At 45.5% G+C, this 21,937-nt stretch overlaps 1 protein-coding gene across 1 annotated transcript in view; it reads left to right on the forward strand.

Annotated features, from left to right (window-relative positions):
• Positions 1–21,937, forward strand: part of LOC120033754 (aryl hydrocarbon receptor-like) — a 74,841-nt gene that overhangs the window by 42,737 nt on the left and 10,167 nt on the right. The window contains exons 3-5 of the mRNA XM_038980208.1: positions 16,802–16,947; positions 19,394–19,483; positions 21,625–21,748. Coding sequence (XP_038836136.1) covers positions 16,802–16,947; positions 19,394–19,483; positions 21,625–21,748 — 360 coding nt within the window. The remainder of the gene's footprint in view (positions 1–16,801; positions 16,948–19,393; positions 19,484–21,624; positions 21,749–21,937) is intronic.

Genomic DNA, 21,937 nt, shown 5'->3' on the forward strand with positions numbered 1-21,937 from the left:
ACTGGCTGGGTTAGTGTTGTGATACAAGGTACTAGTGTGTGTTTGTCTTGGTTGGTTTGCAAATAAGAGAGAGCGATAGAGATAGCGATATGCGTCAACAGCAACCTTGGGACAATCCTCTGCATTATCATTAACAGCAGACTTGTACATTTCCTCAGTGAAAACAATGTACTGAGCAAATGTCAAATTTGCTTTTCACCAAATTATCGTACGACAGACCACGTATTCACCCTGAACACCCTAATTGACAAACGAACAAACCAAAACAAAGGCGAAGTCTTCTCATGCTTTGTTGATTTCAAAAAAGCCTTCGACTCATACAAATTCCATCTAGACACAGTTGCCCTAGAACACACAAAAAACTATACATACCTTTGCCTAAATGGCCTATTTTTTGCCTTACCTTACCTCCTTACTTACTCCATTTGCACACATTGTATATAGATTTTTCTATTGTGTTATTGACTGTACTTTTGTTTATCCCATGTGTAACTCTGTGTTGTTGTTTTTTGTCACACTGCTTTGCTTAATCTTGGCCAGGTCGCAGTTGTATATGAGAACTTGTTCTCAACTGGACTACCTGGTTAAATAAAGGTGAAATAAAAAATTTAAAATTAAAAAACATCAGCGCCACAGGTAACTTACACAAAAGCTGTGAACAATCTGAGAGACAAGGCAAGAAGGGCATTCTATGCCATCAAAATGAACATCCAATTTGACATACCAATTAGGATCTGGCTAAAAATACTTGAATCAGTTATAGAACCCATTGCCCTTTATGGTTGTGAGGTCTGGGGTCCGCTCACCAACCAAGAATTCACAAAATGGGACAAACACCAAATTGAGACTGCATGCAGAATTCTGCAAAAATTTCCTCTGTGTACAACATAAAACACCAAATAATGCATGCAGAGCAGAATTAGGCCAATACCCGCTAATTATCAAAATCCAGAAAGGAGATGTTAAATTCTACTACCACCTAAAAGGAAGCGATTCCCAAACCTTCCATAATAAAGTCCTCACCTACAGAGAGATGAACCTGTAGAAGAGTCCCTTAAGCAAGCTGGTCCTGGGGCTCTGTTCACAAACAGACCCCACAGAGCCCCAGGACAGCAACACAATTAGACTGAACCAAATCATGAGAAAACAAAAAGATAATTACTTGACACATTGGAAAGAATTAACAAAAGAACTGAGCAACTAGAATGCCCCTAAACAGAGAGTACACAGTGGCAGAATACCTGACCACTGTGACTGACCCAAACTTAAGGAAAGCTTTGACTATGTAAAGACTCAGTGAGCATATGTAACCGATGTGAAATGGCTAGCTAGTTAGCGGTGGTGCGCGCTAATAGCATTTCAATCGGTGAGGTCACTCGCTCTGAGGCCTTGAAGTAGTTGTTCCACTTGCTCTGCAAGGGCTGCGGCTTTTGTGGCGCGATGGGTAACGATGCTTCGAGGGTGACTGTTGTCTATGTGTGCAGAGGGTCCCTGGTTCGAGCCCAGGTAGGGGCGTAGAAAGGGACGGAAGCTAAACTGTTACACATAGCCTTGCTATTGAGAAGGCAAACCTGGCTTTCAAGAGAAGACAGGCTATGTGCACATTGCTCACAAAATGAGGTGGAAACTGAGCTGAGCTGCACTTCCTAACCTCCTGCCAAATTAATGACCATATTAGAGACACATATTTCCCTCCGATTACACAGATCCACAAATAATTCGAAAACAAACCCGATTTTGATAAACTGCCACATCTACTGGGTGAAATACCACAGTGTAACATCACAGCAGCAAGATTTGGGACCTGTTGCCACAATAAAAGGGCAACCAGTGAAGAACAAACACCATTGTAAATACAACCCATATTTATGTTTATTTATTTTCCCTTTTGTACTTTAACCATTTGCACATTGTTACAACACTGTATATATACATAATATGACATTTGTAATGTCTTTATTCTTTTGGAACTTCTGTGAGTGTAATGTTTACTGTTCATTTTTATTGTTTATTTCACTTTTGTGTATTATCTGTTAACATATGTTTCCCATGCCAATAAAGCCCCTTGAATTGAATTGAATTGATCGAGAGCGAGAGGGAGTGGTAGAGAGAGATAGAGAGATGGAGAGAGGGAGAGAGAGATGGCGAGAGAGAGAGGGAGTGGTAGAGAGAGATGGAGAGAGGGAGAGAGAGATGGAGAGAGGGAGAGAGAGATGGAGAGAGGGAGAGGGAGTGGTAGAGAGAGATGGAGAGAGGGAGAGAGGGAGTGGTAGAGAGAGATGGAGAGAAAGATGGAGAGAGGGAGAGGGAGTGGTAGAGAGAGAGGGAGAGAGAAATCCTGAGATTCTTCATCACCCACCACCAATCTTTTCTGTCTTTCTACAGTTTTTATGAAGCAGCCAAGTATGAGCACTCAGGCCTCAGCCAACTCCTAGAACAATGAGAGGCTTTGTGTCTCTACCTGGTGCTGGCTGGCTGGCTGGCTGACTGACTGCTAACTGCCTTCCTCAGCAGAACAGGGAGGAGGAGGAGGGGGAGAAGAGATGTGTGTGTCTCGTGTTCTGGGGTGTGTGTGTGTGTGTGTGTGATGACGGGTTAAGGTGTGTGTGTTGGCTGCGAGACAATTTTGTTGAGCTAGCTATAGTAGTGTGAGGTGTGTGTGTGTGAGGTGCACGCACGTTTTGTTGAGTAGTGAGCAGCGTGGGTGAAAGTGTGTGTGATGGAAAGGAGGGGTTTTTCGTGGTAAAGAGTGTTGATGCAGTAACGCAGGCTGAGGAGGTTGTGTTGACTAGTGGAATGTGTGTGTGTTAAGTAGTTCATTAATTTGTGTGTGCATCTGTGCACGTGTTTGTGTGCGACGTGCACATGTATGCGTGTGTACATGTGGGCACATGTGTGTGTTGTGGAGTGCAGTTGAGTGGGAGCTGTGCTGAGTCTAACAGGGGAGTGAGATTGAGTTCACAGTACATCTCTGCCCGATCCCCTCGCCTTTCCTTCCTTCGCCTTGCGTGAGGAGAAAGCATGCCAACTTTCAACCCTGGCAGTCGAGGTTGAAGTATTGGGAAAGGGAGAGAGCGAGAGAGCACAGAGGAGGGGGAACGGAGGGGGACGGAGAGGGGAAGTGGACAAGGGGGTGGGCGGTGGAGGGGCGGATCAGGGTGAAGTGTTTGGTTACACAAGGATATGGAGTTTGGTAATTAACATCAGCAGGGAACCAAATGGAGGAGCCACTTGCCAAGAATAAGATTGTCCTCTTATTTCAAGCTGCATTTTCCACTTCAGCCTGTGGTCAAGTGGTCAGGAGAGATAGAGAGAGAGAAGGAGCGAGAGAGAAAAGGAGAGAGAGAAGGGGAGAGAGAGACCAGAGAGAGAGAGAGAGACCAGAGAGAGAGAAAGAGAGAGGGTGTGTAGAAGGTAGAGAGGCCTAGTAGGTGGGAGACAAGGACGAATGAAAGGCAATGAGGGGCGCAAAGAAAATTGAGTGACGGTAGAGGGAGAAGAGAAAGAGAGAGAGAGAGAGAGAGTGAAAAAGTGAAAGAGGGAGTCTGACCTGAGTAGCCTTGCGGTGCGGTGTCGTGCCACGAAGTGATTTAGAATAGGAAACGAGCCGCAGTTTAACTCAGCGGCTGCCAGAAACGCGACATTAGAGCTGAGAAATGTTCCATTGGCTTATCGAAAGTGTTGAAAGTAAACACTAGATATTAATAGCTTGCCCTGAGATTTTGACATGAAAAAAAACACCCTTCGACAGTGGTTGTTTCTGGGGAAAGGGGGATTGGGGAGACAGGTGTTTAGCTTTACTAGGTGGGTATGTTAGGCTTTTCACGCTCAACAGTTTCCCGTGTGTATCAAGAATGGTCCACCACCCAAAGGACATCCAACCAACCTGACACAACTGTAGAAGCATTGGAATCAACATGGGCCAGGATCCCTGTGGAACGCTTTCGACACCTTGTAGAGTCCATCCCCCCGACGAATTGAGGCCGTTGTATGTAGTTGTATGACTATTATTGCACACAGAGTGAGTTCATGCTATTGATTATGTGACTTGTTAAGCAGATTTCTACTCCTGAACTTATTTAAGCTTGCCATGACAAAGAGGTTGAATACTTATTGACTCAAGACATTTCAGCTTTTCAACATTTCTAAAAACATAATTCCACTTTGACGTTATGGGGTATTGTGTGTAGGCCAGTGACACAAAATCTACATTTAATCCATTTTAAAATTCAGGCTGTCCCCCTGTTTTTCCTGTCTCTCCACCTCAATCTCCTATGTCACTTATCCCTTCCTCACTCCTTCCTTGTCTTTGTATTTCGTCCTCTTCTCCCTCTTCTGCCTGTCTCCTTCCCTCCTCCTGAGCTCGTCCGTGCTTCGTCTTTGGTACAGGCCTTATCTTTCTTCTCTCTCTGACTGTTGGCTTTGACATTGAAGGCTATTTATGTTGTATCCGTCCATTCGCTAACGATCCAGACGGCAGTATAAACGGACCTCCAGGAATGCCTGTCCATACAGACACCCATCACAGTCTCTTTGGAGTCTCTCTCTCTCTCTCTTCATCTGACTAACTCTCTCTCCCTCTCTCTCTCTCCCTCGCTCTCTCTAATAACTCTTTCTCTGCAGAAAAGACTTGTTTGTCAAATGATTCGGGTGCTGCTGGCTCCAACCACACTTTAACTCTGCATTTATCTACTTTAGTGGATAGCTGGATAGGATCCAGACTATAAAAGGATGTAGGTATTGCTGGTGCCAAAGGGGCCTGTTGGAGAAGGAAACAACATATTTTATCATAAACCACAAATTAAACAATAACTAAACTGTAGTACAGTAATGAATCTCACAGTCTCTCACTGTACAATTCTACAGAATGAACCTAGTAGAAGGTGCTACCTGTCATTTTTTTAAAGGATTTTGGATTTACTTGTAGTATTTGAAGATTACAGCGTAGAATATGAATCTTTCTCACACTAGACTTGATCAAAACTTCATGGAACCTGACTCAAATATTCTGTGTATTCTGTCTGAACTTATGTTATTAAGGACTGTTCTGTCTCCTCCTAACTCATCGTTTGTCGTTAATTACTCACTTCCTTCCCTCACCCAGAATCCTTTGCAATAAAAACAACATTAACACACTCACTGAGTGGTGAAACGTCAACGGGGGGGAAAAAGTTTGTATTTCTTAAGCAGCGAGAAACTCGCTGCTTCTAGATCTAGTCTAGCCCATCATTGGGGTGGATGGCAGCGTGAATACGGCCTATCTACATGAAACAGCGGCCATACGTGACATAGCATGGAGACAGGGGAATGTAAACAGAGGGATGTCTGGACCGCACTCTGCGCTCTTCTGAACCTTATCTCACTATACACCGGGGTCAAGGGTCAGGGTCTGTTTGTGCAACAGGTTTATGGTGCCCACATAAGCAGATAGAGGTCTACATGGAAATGTGGTGTGAAGATCGGCTCCAAATAGGATTCCAGTAAATCCAGATCTTTATTGTGATACCAAAATGCAAGACCTCTCACATAACCTGTCACTCGCTCTCTCTCTCTCTCTCTCTCTCTCTCGCTCTCTCTCTCTCTCTCTCTCTCTCTCTCGATCTCTTTGTTTCTCCTCTCTTGCTATCTCTTTCTCCCTCTCAGAGAAGAGAGTTGTATGTGTTTCCTCTAACAGGAAATAGCTCTGTAAACAGAGAACAGAGTGCAGTTCGTCCCATGATCCCTGAGTGTTTAAGGTATACTGTAGGCTGGAGGAGGCCGTCTGATGGTTGATGGATAATGGAGTAGTATTATATAGGTCTGTATTCTGCTTCACGTAGGTTCATAGTTTGCTTCATTAACCCTTAGGCTCAAATTTAAATGTGGACCTTGAAGCCTGCTTTTTCTAATTCTTCCCCTCAAATCAGGGAATGATTTAGACCTGGGACCCCAGGTAGGTGCAGTTAATTATCAGGTATAACAGAAAACAAGCTGGGTAGGATCTGAATACCCCTGGTATAGCCTATGGGGAATGAATAATGCCCGTGTTGTATAGTGTACAGTAGGTTTATATTCTGCTGTGGAACCTTGAATAGCAATGTGCTGTAACGTATACCTTAGTGTGACCTTTTGGGAACATGCCTGCTGTGACTTCCAGGAAAGTTGTCCCTGTTCTGTAGGGGGTCTTGTTTATGTCACCCCGTGTGGGGCTTCAAGGTCCACAGTTGAATTTTGAGGGCTGTATACTGTCAAGAGTAAATCTCTGTCCCACCTGACAAACCACAGCTGTGTCCCAAATGGCACCCTATTCCCTTCATAGGCTTGCGGGGCCCTGGTCAAAAGCAGTGCACTACACAGGGAATAGGGTGCCATTTGGGAGGCACCCGGTGTGGCCTGTGCATTTACTGCCATGCCAGACCGCTATGCTACACTAAACAGACGTACAAGATACCAGACCCGGGTCTCAGGGATGGCTAACTCTGGAGGTCCCTTCCGTCTCCACTGAGTTAGATCAACTAACTCCACTGAGTTAGATCAACTAACTCTACCGAGTTAGATCCATCTGCTTTTAGTTGTTGTTTTTTAGCTCTTGTGGAATAATCTTCAGGGCTCTCTGAAACTGGATGAATTGGTGCCTCCCGGGTTGATTGTGAACCTTTTTACTGAAGAATGAGTTTTGTTTTCTCTCATTGATGTGTATTGACGTGTACACAGAGGGCTCGTCTGTAAAAGAGGCCTCGTTCTCGACTTGACTCCCTGTCAGAATGAAGGTGTAATGAAAACACTACGTATACGTAGCACAGCTATAGTCCACCATCGGACAGCTACCGCCTACTCCCGTTTATGTGTTCTGTGACAAAGTATGCCACAGTGCACAAATACAGTACAACGAGTGCCTACATTTTGATCAAGTGTTCTGTATTGCTACCACTGCTCTCTTAAAAACTAAACCACAGAGGACCAGTATTTGGCCTTCTCTTTATGCTTACCGCATGGCTTCAGGTGAGACGGAGTGGAAATGATACACTGTCAGGTTTCGGAGAGACCAGGAAGGTTCCTGTCAGATTTTGCCCGTGTAAAGACCATGGGGGGATGGATGGATGGAGGGATTCAAGGAAGGTGTCAGGATAGAATTATTACGACGACGGTCCGACAGGCGGTCAATTTATTGATCCGCTCCAGGCAAGGAAGGAACTGCACATCTGTTGGTGGGCTCTAGCGGATGCGTGTGCGTGTGTGTATCCTAGCATGTGTGCATATATCCGCGGACGTGCGTGTGTGTATGTGGCGGGGATAATATACCCTGTGGCGGGGACGACAGGCAAACGTTTAGACTATAGGGATGTGTAGGGACAGACAGGGGAGGGTGAAACATGAATGAGGGCCAGAGGGAAGACGGGCTTATTTGCTTATTAGCTGGCCTGCAACATAGTTTCACCAAATTGTGTAATGGAAAAGCCCAAAAAAGGGTAACTTGCGTGTGGCATCTAGAGTGTCCGTTTTATTCTGCGAATAGCTCGTCGGGTATTAGAACAGCTAATATTGAGAGACGTAACTGTTACGTTCCCCAGTTTCTGTGTTGTATTTGAGTGTGTGTGTTTCAGGAGATAGCTTCCTGAGTTCTCCCCAACCAGCTGATTGGTCGACTCAATGGCTAATTGATGATTGGAGAGCTGACCCCGCCCCCTCGTCAAGAAGCAGCTGACTTTAATTACTATTGCCACCTGAAGATATAAAAGTCAGTGTTCTGTTCAGAAGAGAAATCATTAGAAAGAGATTAGAGAGAGAGAAGATTGAATATTTTGGAGAGATTAGAGAGAGAGAGATTTTTTCTGGAGAATTTTATTGTGATAAAGTGTTGGTTGTTTCTCAAAGAGATTTGGGGGGAAGAAGAAGGCACTTTGGGAGTGCTTAGGCAAGAGGCCCGCGGGCATACATATACCCGTAGTATATTCAATGTCTAGGCACACTAGGTAAGACCTGGGCGGACCACCCCCTGTATTTTGGTTAGGGCACCAGGTGGTGCTAAGTTAGGTAAGTTAAGTGGTTAGATAGGAGAGGGGGAAGCTTTGATATTTACTTTCTTTGCTTTGGTTCCGTCCAGCCCCTTTTCCCCATATTACCGTTTAAGGAAATAAATCCTAGTAAATGGTAAATTCTGACTTTTGTCATCCTTACTCGCACCTACAGTCCATACCTCTTTCACTTCACGGGGAGTTGAGTTGTAGCAGGGTGTTGCGTTCCCTCTTCTCAGAGGCGTGCGTAACAGTAACGTTGAGATTATCCTGCGCTAGTTGACTCCATGGAGTCAGAGGAAGCTAAGTAGCTTTTGCACTTACCCAGGGGGCAACTGTGGGACCTTTATCAAGACGTTAACAAACGCATAGATACCTTGTCAGAATATCTTTCTGTAGGTACAATATGTTAAGGCATGTTTAGGGAGAACAATTATGGTAATGGAAGTTGATAAAAAATAAAAATCCAAGTTACCCTTCAAACGAGTTGTGTGAACTGGGCCTGTGTACTGTATTATTCTGTACAAGGGAACCGAGGGGGTCTGTCTGTGCCACTGCTGAAGAGAGAGTGTCCAACTACAGATAGATAGAGCACTGTGCTCCTCCAGAGCTCTGCAAGTTACGACCTGCCCTTAAAACAAAAAAGAAAGAGAGAGATAAGAGAGGGAATGAGAGAGGCTGGATGAGGTTGTGCTGGCCGGCCAGACGACGAGGCAGGCAGGGAAAACAATGGTTCAATTCAGCTCGTAGGTTTCAAAATCTGCAACAACAAAAAACAGTGAATGGGTGTGGGGGAGAAGTTAGGGAGAGACGGGAGAAGTATGGGGAGGGTCAGAGGGTTTGTGGAGATGCAGAGAGAGAGAGAAGAGAGGGTGGGGGACTGTAGGGGTACAGGGGGCTTAAATGGTGTATTTTCCTCTACTGTATGTACAACGTCTGACGCCAGGAGAAGTTGTAGAAGAATCTCTAGAGGACTTAGCATAGAGCCTAGGGGAACCCCTAGCGGCTGAGGAGGCCCCATCGCTTTACCTCGTTACTTTAAAGGCAAGAAGGGGAGATGTAGAGAGAGATGGGGGGGAGAGATAGGAATGGGGTCTCTTGTTTTATTACGGGACTGACTGGGGGTTTGCTAGCTACTTTCCCATGTCCAGCTGGTTCTAATTAAAGTCATAGGTAGTGCTACAGTGCAGTGTGGGATGGATGAAACAAAGTCGGCTGGTTTTCCAGCATCAGAATCTGAACCAGTCCAGTTGAGTCCCCACGGTACTACTACATCCCCACAGACATTCCCTCTTTCTTTCTTCCCTTCTTCCCCCTCTTCTCTTCCTCTTTGTTCTCCTCGTGGTTTTTTCGACTCATTGTGTCCTTCTTTCTCCCTAAATCTGAAGTACCGCGCAAATAGAAAACAGCTCCGGGTTGGCCACAGAGGGTAGAGAGTCAGGACGTGGAGGCAGAGAGAAGCAGAGAGAGGTTCAAAGTGTGGGAGGCACCGAGTATTACAGAGGAGGTCCACTGAGCATGCCCCAACATGCCCATAACACAAAGCCTAGCCTACTAAAGCGTCCTGTAGTACAGAGTACTACTCTTACTAGTATACAGTACACTAGTACAGTGTACTTGTCTTACTGTATATCATTCTAACATTCTAACTCAGTAACGCGTTGGCACTGTTTTTGGAGTTTTTTTGCCAGCGTGAACTGTTGAAAATGGCTTTTGCAATTACTGCTTTATCACCTGAAGGAAAGTTGATCAGGAACTGAAGAGTTTACAAACCAATGTGTGCTTAGCTTAGACACCGTAGGAAATCAATCGGCGGTAGCCTACACTTTATTTCACGTGTTAACAACAATCTCTAACATAGCTCAGCCTCACAAACAGAGAAAAAGGTGGGAAGAAAAAGTGGCCGATGATGTATGTGAATTTGGAGAGTGCATAAAATCTATCTTTAGTGTTTTGCTGTAAATCGTGTTCAACATAGGGGCCCGAGCGTGCCATGAGAGAAATTACAACTATTTGGCACGGCTCAGAAGAAACTCCAGAGTTGAGAAACGAGCAAGTCGTTATTTAGAAGTACATGTTTATACATCCCACACACTGGAACTTTCCTCTCTCTCCCTGGGCTTTAAGCGTACCGTCGGGCAAAACCTCACACCGCGCACACACAAATACACACGTACACAATCCTCTGCCTCATGTTGTGTACAGTACTTCACTTAAACTGTTACGAAAATGACATGCAAAACAATTACGTTGCTGTATTGTCGATTTTCTCCCAGTTTTAAGTGAAAGAGTCAATAACAGGATGTGGGGCCCTTTGTGTGGGTCTCTCGTTACCTCTGACTGCTCTTGGTATTGTAGTCCACCCACAGTGAGTGCTAGGGGCACTATCACACAGTTGTTTACCTATGAAGTGTATGAAGTTCTTTATGTTTAGGGCAGCAAGAGGGTGGGAGTCATTAGTGCCAAACACCATTTACACACAAAAAAGAGAGCAAAGACAATACTGGGAAGTGGTCCAGTTTGTTAGCTAATAGGGTTCAGGTGCTGTCAAGGATGCAGTCTCGCTCTGCACGCGATGGTCATTAACTAGACGGACATACAAGAGCAAGAACAGATAGAGGAGGCTGGACTTCCCTCTCGATCGCTCTCTCTCAAATCAAATCAAATGTATTTATATAGCCCTTCGTACATCAGCTGATATCTCAAAGTGCTGTACAGAAACCCAGCCTAAAACCCCAAACAGCAAGCAATGCTGTTTGGCTAGGAAAAACTCCCTAGAAAGGCTAAAACCTAGGAAGAAACCTAGAGAGGAACCAGGCTATGAGGGGTGGCCAGTCCTCTTCTGGCTGTGCCGGGTGGAGATTATAACAGAACATGACCAAGATGTTCAAATGTTCATAAATGACCAGCATGGTCAAATAATAGTTATTGTCAAGGGTGCAGCAAGTCAGCACCTCAGATATAATCCCACCCACTGCCAAAGCACAGCCCCCACACCACTAGAGGGATATCTTCAACCCCCAACTTACCATCCTGAGACAAGGCTGAGTATAGCCCACAAAGATCTCCGCCACGGCACAACCCAAGGGGGGGCGCCAACCCAGACAGGAAGATCACGTCAGTGACTCAACCCACTCAAGTGACGCACCCCTCCTAGGGACTGTCTCAATTTCAATGTATGCCCCTCTATCTGTCTTAAACTCTCTCTCTCCCTCTCTTTTTGCCCCTCTCTCGTTCGCTCTATCTTGATCTTGATCTCCTCTCTCTCTCTTTCTCTCTCCCACCCTCTCTCCCACCTCCCTCTCCCTCTCTTACCCCGTCTCTCTTACTTCTAAAGTTGTGGCGAAATGGCTTAAGGACAACAAAGTCAAGGTATGGGGCGGCAGGTAGCCTAGTGGTTAGAGCGTTGGACTAGTAACTGAAAGGTTGCAAGATCGAATCCCCGAGCTGACAAGGTAAAAATCTGTTGTTCTCCCCTGATCAAGGCAGTTAACCCACTGTTCCTAGGCCATCATTGAAAATAGGAATTTGTTCTTCACTGACTTGCCTAGTTAAATAAAGGTAAAATAAATACAAGTGTATGAGTGGCCATCACAAAGCCCTGACCTCAGTCCTATAGAAAATTTGTGGGCAGAACTGAAAATGTGTGTGCGAGCAAGGAGGCCTACAAAAACGTGACTCAGTTACACCAGCTCTGTCAGGAGAAATGGGCCGAAATTCACCCAACTTATTGTGGAAGGCTACCTGAAACGTTTGCCCCAAGTTAAACAATTTAAAGGCAATGCTACCAAATACTAATTGAGTGTATGTAAGCTTCTGACCCACTGGGAATGTGATGAAAGAAATAAAAGCCGAAATTAATCATTCTCTCTGCTATTATTCTGACACTTCACATTCATTAAAATAAAGTGGTGATCCTAACTGACCTAAGACAGGGAATGTTTACTAGGATTAAATGTCGGTAACAAATAAATGTATTTGGCTAAGGTGTATGTAAACTTCCGACTTCAACTGTATGTGTGTGCATGTAGACTGTTTGAACATTTCCTCTTCGGTGTGACAGGAAGCCGTTTATCTTGGGTGTCATTATTGTGTCTGTCGTGTAGCAGTCCAAGAGAGGCCCTGCTCTGTAGTGATAAGATGTGCATTCTTTCAGAGACACTTCTGTATACCGGTTGAACATCTGCCAGTTTATTATATCTTATCACACGCACAGCCTTTTACCCTTTAACCTTTTGGCAGGTGGCACGAACCTGGTCATTCACGCGCATGCGCACGCACGCCCCCACAAACACATACACGCATACAAACTGCTGTCGCCTAAGCACGTCATCAAGGCTTCCATCCGGAATTGTCCTTCCACCCGCCTGATGACATTACAGTCAGACAACAAAGAAAGAGAGTTTGTCTCTGTCCTAAATAGCACCCAATTCCTTATATATATAATGTACTACTTTTGACCAGAGCTCCATGAGCCCTGGTCAAAAGTAGTGCTCTTTATAGGGAATAGGGTGCCAAACTCTCTCTCTCTCTTTGTCTCACTGTAATGTGATTATTCTGGACGCCTTGTTGATGGGGTAGGCTACTTGTTGATGGGGTAGACTACATATCCCATTACTGTCAGGATATATATACCATGCTCATCCATTAGGTGCCCAGACCATCCCTGGCTCTCTCTCTAATATCAGGTTATAGTGGTGGGTTGGTAGATTGGATTGACCTTGAAATTATAGACCTTTTATGGTTCTGTTTGGTCCTACAGGAGACTGACTGGTGGGTTGACCTTCTGATACTAAAATAATGATGAGACTAGACTGCTGTGGTCGGCGGACCGGCTGCCTGCCCTGAGGTGTTGAGGTGGCTGTGCGTGCGTGCGTGCGTGCGTGCGTGCGTGCGTGCGTGCGTGCGTGCGTGCGTGCGTGCGTGCGTGCGTGCGCGTATCTGTCTATCTGTCTCTCCACTCTCTCTTCGCCACTAGCGATGGCGTGAATGTGAGAGTGCCAACTTTGTGGCGTATCTGTCTTACTATCTGTCTCTCCACTCTCTCTTCGCCACTGGCGATGGCGTGAATGTGAGAGTGCCAACTTTGTGGTTTCGAAGGGATAGGTTGGCATTTCCCTAGTATTGGAAACATTCAAAAGAAAATATCAATGGAATATTTTGTTTTGAAGTAAATGAAGATAAATTATGACGAGCGTAGTGTCATATCAAAGTACATAGAAGGCGTACGATGGTCAGTGACAGCCAATCATTAGGAAAGAGGAACTGACCTCTAATCATAGGCTATTCTCCATAATATACACTGGCAGCAGTAGGATGGTAATTCAGTCCTGGTGGATTGAGTTCCGCTTTACGGTCCTACACTGACCAAACCACTACAGACCATTCTCCTTTTTAGACTCGGTGACTCCCATCCATTTCCAGCTGTCAGGGCTACAGTCAGCCAGCCAGTCAGGAGAGAATAGAGGAATGTGGTATTGCCGCTGCTGCTATATGACCGGCCAAGTGGCAATTTTGCGGCCTGGTCTGTTTTCCTCGTTTGGCCTCCCCTCTGCGGAGGCCTGTGTGTGTGTGTGTGTGTGTTATGTGTGTGTGGGCGTGCGTGCGTGTGCGTGTGGACCGGGCTGAGCCAGCCCTCCAGTCATTCCTTTGCTGTGTAGTCAGAGCTTCACGTCAGTGTCGAGGTTAACCCCAAAGACCGAGAGACCAGGCCACAGATGTTCTGATAGGGAAGCCGAAGCTCGTTGATTGGTTAAGCCCTGTGAACTGTTCCAAGGCTTTGGTTTGGTCTCTGTGCTCCAGTAACAGCAGCAGGATAACAGCACCAAAACACATCTAGTCCTGCCAGGGCTGGCTCCCTTTACGTGGGACAGGCAACTGCTATACTGGGGTCCTGGGCCCGTATTCACAAAGCGTCTCAGAGTAAGAGTGTTTTTATAGAATTCGGTCCTCCCTGTCCATATAATCGTATTCATTAATGATCTAAGAGGAAAGTTTTATCCTATATCAGCACTCTGACGCTGAGACTCTGAACCATATTCTCTCTAGTTGGTTCGCTGAATTAAATAGCAGTCTCCCTGGTCCACATATCATGTAATGTATATGCCATTTAGCAGACGTTCTTATCCAAAGAGGTTTAGTCATGCATGCATTTTACATACAGTACTCCCAGGAATTGAACCCACTATTCTGGAACTGTAGGCACCACGCTCTACCAGCTGAGCTATAGGGCCACGGTCATGACCCAGTCACGAGCCCTCATTGTCAGCCCAAATAGAAACACTGTCTTCTCTTCCTCCCTTAGTCATTGCTGGAACAAACATGGGAAAGTAACCGTACCGCATAGCCGCATACTGTACATGTCTGCCAAACCCTGAAACGGTGCTCTCTCTCTTCCTCCCGCCCCTCTCTCTCTCTCTCTCTTTTTCTCTCGCTCTCTCTCTCTCTCTCCTTCGCTCTCTCCTTCCTAACCCTGATGTATGCTACATAGTTAAGTACTCGGCAATTTACTGGGCCATATCGATAGGCCATCATCCTTTTAAGTGGTTTGCCTTTGACTTTACATTTCCCCCAAAATTATCTCCCAACATCTGTGTCCTGTGGGAAAGGTATTTTGTTGCTGGAAAGAAACACTGTTGTTTTTGTTTCTCTCTCTCTCTCTCTCTCTCTCTCTCTCTCTCTCTCTCTCTCTCTCTCTCTCTCTCTCTCTCTCTCTCTCTCGCTCTCTTCTATATTTTTCTTCTTGTGATACAGAGGGCTTGATAACGGCTGTGGATCCAGAAATAGCATTAGCTGCAGCCTGTAGCTCACAACACACACAGGAAATGACTGGGCGCCCCACCCAGCCTGCAGCCGACCGTACCTCAGGGGCAGAGCTTGCTCCAGGCTAGTCTGTACAGCAACCACACGCTCTAGCTATCTCCAATGTAGACTATAGCAGTCAGCCATGTACTCTTAGGCGGTACCTCAGAGCAAGGGTTAGCTCTGTGCTATAGCCTAATGTTTGCCTGGCTACCCAGACTCCTTTCACGCCTACAGACATTCGTTTCTTCTCCGCAATGAGTCTGGATCTGAGTACCTCCCTGACCCCTCACAGAATGCGAACACATTCGGGGCCGTGTGATTGGTCCAGAAACGTATGGGTTGGGCCAGAGCCAGAACACACGTGGGTAAAGCATTGGCTTTGATACTCTGATTGGTTTGAGACGATCCAATCACTGTTGACTTTGTCTTGTGTACAACACCCCTCGTTCCCCTTATCACCCTAGCCCCAGCCAGGCCCAGCCAGGCCCAGCCAACCCAGCCAGGCCCAGTCCAAGCTGTAATTCAGGCTGAGCAACATGCTTTATTGATTTAAGATCTGTGGTGAAGGAAGAGAAAGCCCCTGGCTCTTTCAGCATTCATCAGAAGTGGCTGAGCACAGTGGGTGTGTTGTGTCCAGCCGGGTATGAGGGTCGAGGGGCGGCTGAGAGTGGGAACAAGGAGGCTCTTGTTCTGATCTGGAGCTACAGACGGGAAAGGGGAGAGACGGGAAAGACCAGAGCCCTAGGGTTCAGTCTGGACTGCAGTCTGGAGTATGGTGGAGTCAGTCACCAGTGTGTCCGACTCCAGTATGTACGACTATTTGTCACTGTCTGTCTCCTCCATTTGTTTGTCTCCTTCTCTCTCACTCTGTCTTCATCTGCCTCTCTCTTCCTCTCTCTCTCTCTCTTATCCCGCATTCTCTCCCCTTTTCTCTTTCCTTCCCTATCTCTCTCTCTCTCTCTCTCTCTTTCGATTCTGACCTATTTTAAGAAGACCACCTTTGAGATATTAGACGAATGGACAGAAATAGTCGCAGCTCATCCGGCATTTCTGAAAACAATTGGCTTTGTTTTTTCGCAAACATACTTGGTGTCTGCAGCTCTGCTTTTAGGGGGGCACAAACATAGATTAGAGGCCTGGCTGTGGACATCTGGAGTACGTCTCAAGTCTCCAGTTGAAACATATGACGTACACGCCCGCACTTAGTCCCCTATAAGCGTCGCTCTCTGTCAGGGCTTCTCCTGGGGATGAAAACAAATGAACAAGGGAAGGAGAAAACGGAGTTGGACAAATGGGGAGGGAGGTTTTATAATCTCATCTGTTAAGTCTGGAGTCAAAGTTAAGTCCCAAATGAGCCCCAAGCCACTCCTGGCTGACACACAGACACATGCAAGAAAGCACATACACGTGCACACACACAGACACACACACACACACCATATGTTTTACTATCCTTGTGGGGACCCAAAATGTATTTACATTCAAAATCCTATTTTTCCTAACCCCTAAACCTAACCCTGACCTTAACTCCAACTTTAAGCCCCTAACCCTAAACCCAACCCTTAACCTAATTCTAACCCTAAACCAAACCCTTTAAACTAAGCTTAAAATAGCCAAATAGCCTTTGTCCTTCTGTCCTTTACTATCCTTTACTATCCTTGTGGTGACTTTTGGGGATTTCCGGTACCGACGAGGATAGTAAAACAAGCCTAGACACACACATACATACATACAAACACACACACATACACGCACACAGCCACACACAATAACAACAGCAGGGGTTGGAGAGAGGGAAGGAGAGCCGTCTTAGGGGTTGTAGTTTAGTCTGTTGGCTTGGAGGAAGAAAACTGTTTCGGAGTTACAGACGTTAGCAGAGAGCATGTCAACAAAATCTCTGAGAAGTGAGTTCCATGCTGCTTTCTCCCACTGTCCGGCGCGTATTGCTTTCAGGTTTGCGTGCCGGTGTGAAGTTATGTCTGTCTCTCTGTTCTGTTTTGCAGCGACCATGAAGAAAGGCGGTCCAGGGTGGGGGGTGGAGAGAGCGGTGGGGTTCGGCGGGAATGGACAGATCACTCTAGCGAAGAGCACAACCACCACAACCTCTGTGGATGGGGTCCCGTTCTCCGAGGGAAACCTCTTACACCAGGTATACAGTGTCTGTCTCCCTGCCTGTCTGTCTGTCCGTCTCTCCCCCCCAGCCCGAGGCCTCTCTCTCTCTCCCTCTGGGGTTTACCTGAGGAAGCTTAGCTGGCGTGAAGGGCAAGCACCAACCTGTGCCCCAGCTCACACACACTATATCACGCCACTCATACCCATCTACATGTAAAGAAGCCAACCTCACTCCTTCCCCTCCAGTTATACGAAAAGCGATTTGTTTTACGTCTTGACATGACCGAAACTCCTCCACCTCGCCGAGAGTTAGGTTAGGGATTACTGTCTCACGTCATCAGCCTATATATCATGCATACTGAATACCATAGATATAGAACCCCTGTATACAGTCTCGAACAAATATGCTTGATTATAAAACCTTGGATATTTCAACAACCTCCGTATAGCCTCTCATACATGTATGTTCAATGCCAACAAGGGAGAACAAAAATAAGCGGATTCAACCACTTTTCTAAGCACATAGAGTCATTTTCTTGGAGTAAACACCCACATTAATCTCCCCTCCTGACTAAATCCTGAGTTTGACTCTCTCATTTCATTACCCATGGGCAATGCCCTCCCTTTTCTCACCGGGGCTAATGCTAGGAGTGTTGGCGTGCTGTCCCATTTCTCGGTGAGGACTACGCTAGTCCTCATTAGCGTTTGTTTTATTGCTAAAGATAACCATCGCCATCTCCAGGGAGGTCTCGTCACTGACCACACACAGCGCTATACTCTCTAGTAGGGACTGGTCTGGAGGGTGGTGCTAGACTGATTTATGACTGATTATCCGCCTTGATAGTTTGGTAGTGCTGGGCAGTTTGTAGTTTAATCTTAATTTTCTTCCTCAGTCGCTGTCCTGGTGACTGCAGTAAATCCACACGGAGAACAAACGCTGCTCTTATGAGACACAATTGTGTGTTGTTTTCTTTTTTTCTTTTTTGTGTAGGCCTATACACCAGATAAAGATTAATGGGGCTGGTTGATTCACCATGCAGAAAACGTGTTCAGTGCAATCTGGGAGCATATATCATGAAGATGTTACAAACCACGTTATCGTCTTGTTGTCCTGTAGTTTTTCTCAGGAAATAATTAGAGTAGGTGGGTTAGAATCACTCTCTATTACCCTCAAACACACACACAGTGGTGTAAAGTACGTAAGTAAAAAATACTTTAAAGCACTACTTAAGTTGTTTTTTGGGGTATCTGTACTCTACTTTACTATTTATATTTTAGACAACTTTTACTTCACTACATCCCTAAAGAAAATATTGTACTTTTTACTCGTTACATTTTGAATGTTTAGCAGGAAAATGGTCCAATTCACGCACTTATCAAGAGAACATTCTGGTCGTCCCTGCTGCCTCTGATCTGGTGGACTCACTGAAACACAAATGCTTTGTTTGTAAAAATGTTTTTACATTTAACTAGGCAAGTCAGTTAAGAACAAATTCTTATTTACAATGATGGCTTACCCCGGCCAATCCAGGACGACGCTGGGCCACTCGGGAGCCCCAGAGTCACTCAATGATGTTGGAGTGTGCCCATGGTTATCCGTATAGTTTTGCAATTACATGTACTTTTGATACTTAAGTATATTTAAAACCAAATACTTTTAGACTTTTACTCAAGTAGAGTCATTTTCTATTAAGGTATAGTATTTACTTTTACTCAACTATGACAATTAGGTACTTTTTCCACCACTGCACACACACACAAATACTTTGGCATGTATTCCTAAACCTGTTAGCTAATGTCTGTGTTTTAAATGCTGAAAATTTGCAGCAGCTTCCAGTAAATCCAAACAGGCCCTTTATTGTAATACCAAAATGCAGGACCTTTCGCATACCCTCTCTCTCTCTCTCTCTCTCTCTCTCTCTCTCTCTCTCTCTCTCTCTCTCTCTCTCTCTCTCTCTCTCTCTCTCTCTCTCTCTCTCACACACACACACACACTCACACACTCACACACACACTCTCACACACACACACACACTCTAGTGTTCTATTGTTTACAAGGTTCAGGATCCTGTGCGTGACAAGTAGCTATATTCCCCCCCGCTCCGTTGTATTGTCACATTTAACACCTAAACAAAGGAATGGCTAATTACATGGGATGTTTACCCAAACCTGAACAAACACACACACATACACACACACCATGGCTACTTCTCCCTCCTTCAACAGCCGAACAGAATTCCTCCTCTAATTTAATTTGACTCGCTTATTGCCCCTTATCATTCACTACGTCATGGAATTCATTTTTATTTCTTTCAGTTTAAGTTTATTTGCCCATCTGCATGTCGAATAACTGAGTGTGTCTTGTTTGACGTATGAAGTATGAACATATGTGAACTTCATAATAATATAATACTGTTAAGTTCCTATAAATAGTAAGTTCATAGTGTTTATTTTTGTCTGACTGTGCCTCTCTGTGTCTCCAGGCCCTGAACGGCTTTGTGCTGGTGGTCACGGCGGAGGGATACGTGTTCTACTCCTCTCCTACTGTTCAGGACTACCTAGGCTTCCACCAGGTAAAATAGAGCCTTTTGACCAACACTGACTGACACACAGTGCACCCACATTATGCATATACTGCTTATAAATGTATTATGTATCGGTTATTCAGGTGTTATGAAGACCATATATTATGTAGGTACCTTTCAAGTCACTTCATAGCAGCCATATCACCTAGCTAGCTAATGGTATCATACATGTCACCTCATAGCAGCCGTATCACCTAGCTAGCTAATGGTATCATACATGTCACCTCATAGCAGCCGTATTACCTAGCTAGCTAATAGTATCATACAGGTCACCTCATAGCAGCCGTATCACCTAGCTAGCTAATGGTATCATACAGGTCACCTCATAGCAGCCGTATTACCTAGCTAGCTAATGGTATCATACATGTCACCTCATAGCAGCCGTATCACCTAGCTAGCTAATGGTATCATACAGGTCACCTCATAGCAGCCGTATTACCTAGCTAGCTAATGGTATCATACAGGTCACCTCATAGCAGCCGTATTACCTAGCTAGCTAATGGTATCATACATGTCACCTCATAGCAGCCGTATCACCTAGCTAGCTAATGGTATCATACAGGTCACCTCATGGCAGCCCATATCACCTAGGTAGCTAATTACGCCATCATATGTACACTAAAGACAAATGTCAATATTGTCACAGTTGAATAATTTGCTGGCCAGCTGACCTTGTTGGACATTCTAATGTGACTCCTCAACTTTAACAGTAATCTGTCAAAAAAGCCTATCATCCCCAAAGCATATCAGTCATAACTGAAGTAGCAAGACTGTAATCGGAAGCAGAAGTGCATGGAGTTGAGATTGATATGGCCTTGGCTCTCCTTCCCATCACAGACATGCATACAGACCACATTTAAATGGATGTATTTATAAGTCAGAAGTTCATCGGCCAACAAACTCCTAACTCTCGTTCCGTGCACACACACACACACATCATTCCCAGAGAGAGACCTTGACTGAGGTCAAGTACGAGTTTTAGGAAGCCTAAGGGAGAAGAGAGTGAGCATCAAATCACACACGCTCGTCTCACACAGCTCTCTCTCAGTCAGACCTACGTTCCCAGCATTCTTTTCACGGCGGAGCGGTTAATGGATGGAAGGGAATGGGAAAACACATGAGTCATGTGTGCTCGGAACACATTGGGCCCAGAAGCACTGCTTGCTCTCTGCAACACGATGCATGAACCCTGGTCATTGGCCCATATACACACTTACAGTACACACACACACACACACACACACACACACACACACACACTTACAGTACACACACACACAACTTACAGTACACACACACACACTTACAGTACACACACATACACACACACACACCTACAGTACACACACACACTTACAGTACACACACACTTACAGCCAGGTGAACGTAAAGCAGTCCGGTACGGCGTCCCGGCAAAATTCTATGATTAGGCCCATAAGCGTGAGCGCATAGGACGTCCCGTACTGGGAAGAAATGAAATCTACATTCACCCCTGCTTACAGTGCACACACACACACACACACACACACACACACACACACACACACACACACACACACCCACACACACACACACACACACACACACACACACACACACACACACACACACACACACACACACACATACACATGGTGCATGGCTGAGTCACTTGCCTAAAGACAGACGTTACACTGCAGGAGAAAGGCTCTAATCAAATCAAATCAAAATCAAATGTATTTATATAGCCCTTCTTACATCAGCTGATATCTCAAAGTGCTGTACAGAAACCCGGCCTAAAACCCCAAACAAGCAATGCAGGTGTAGAAGCACAATGCAGGTGTATTCTAATGAATATGTTGATGACTCATGCTTCAAACAACAACACACGTATGCACACACACTCACAGAGAGTCAGAGATGCACAACCCATCCCACTCCTTTCCCCTTCCCACAAAACATTGAATGAAGCAGCCAGTGGAGTATTAGGGCTTCCAAACCACTAGAGGGCAGCACCTGTTAGTTCGTATTCCCAGGAGACATTTGGAAATGACTGAATCTCATGCACTTCATATATTCCTCTCTAGTCTGTACTGTACTGTATATCGTCTTTTACACTCTTGTCTCCCTCTTTGTCCTGTCTCCCACAGTCAGATGTGGTCCACCAGAGTGTTTTTGAGTTGATCCACACGGACGACAGGGCCTTGTTCAGACGTCAGCTCCACTTCGCCCTTAACCCCAACCAGTTTGATACAGAGCCAGGGACAACAGAGAGTGAGTAATGCGCTATGTTTGTACACTAGTCTGCTATGTTAGTACTCACCCTGGTTTTCGACTGCCTAAGCCAGGGGTGTCGAACTCATTCCATGGAGGGCCGAGTGCGGGTTTTGGGTTTTTCCTTTCAATTAAGACCTAGACAACCAGGTGAAGGGAGTTCCTTACTAATTAGTGACCTTAATGCAG

The sequence above is a fragment of the Salvelinus namaycush genome, chromosome 40 (assembly GCF_016432855.1).
Source record: "Salvelinus namaycush isolate Seneca chromosome 40, SaNama_1.0, whole genome shotgun sequence".
Taxonomy (NCBI): domain Eukaryota; kingdom Metazoa; phylum Chordata; class Actinopteri; order Salmoniformes; family Salmonidae; genus Salvelinus; species Salvelinus namaycush.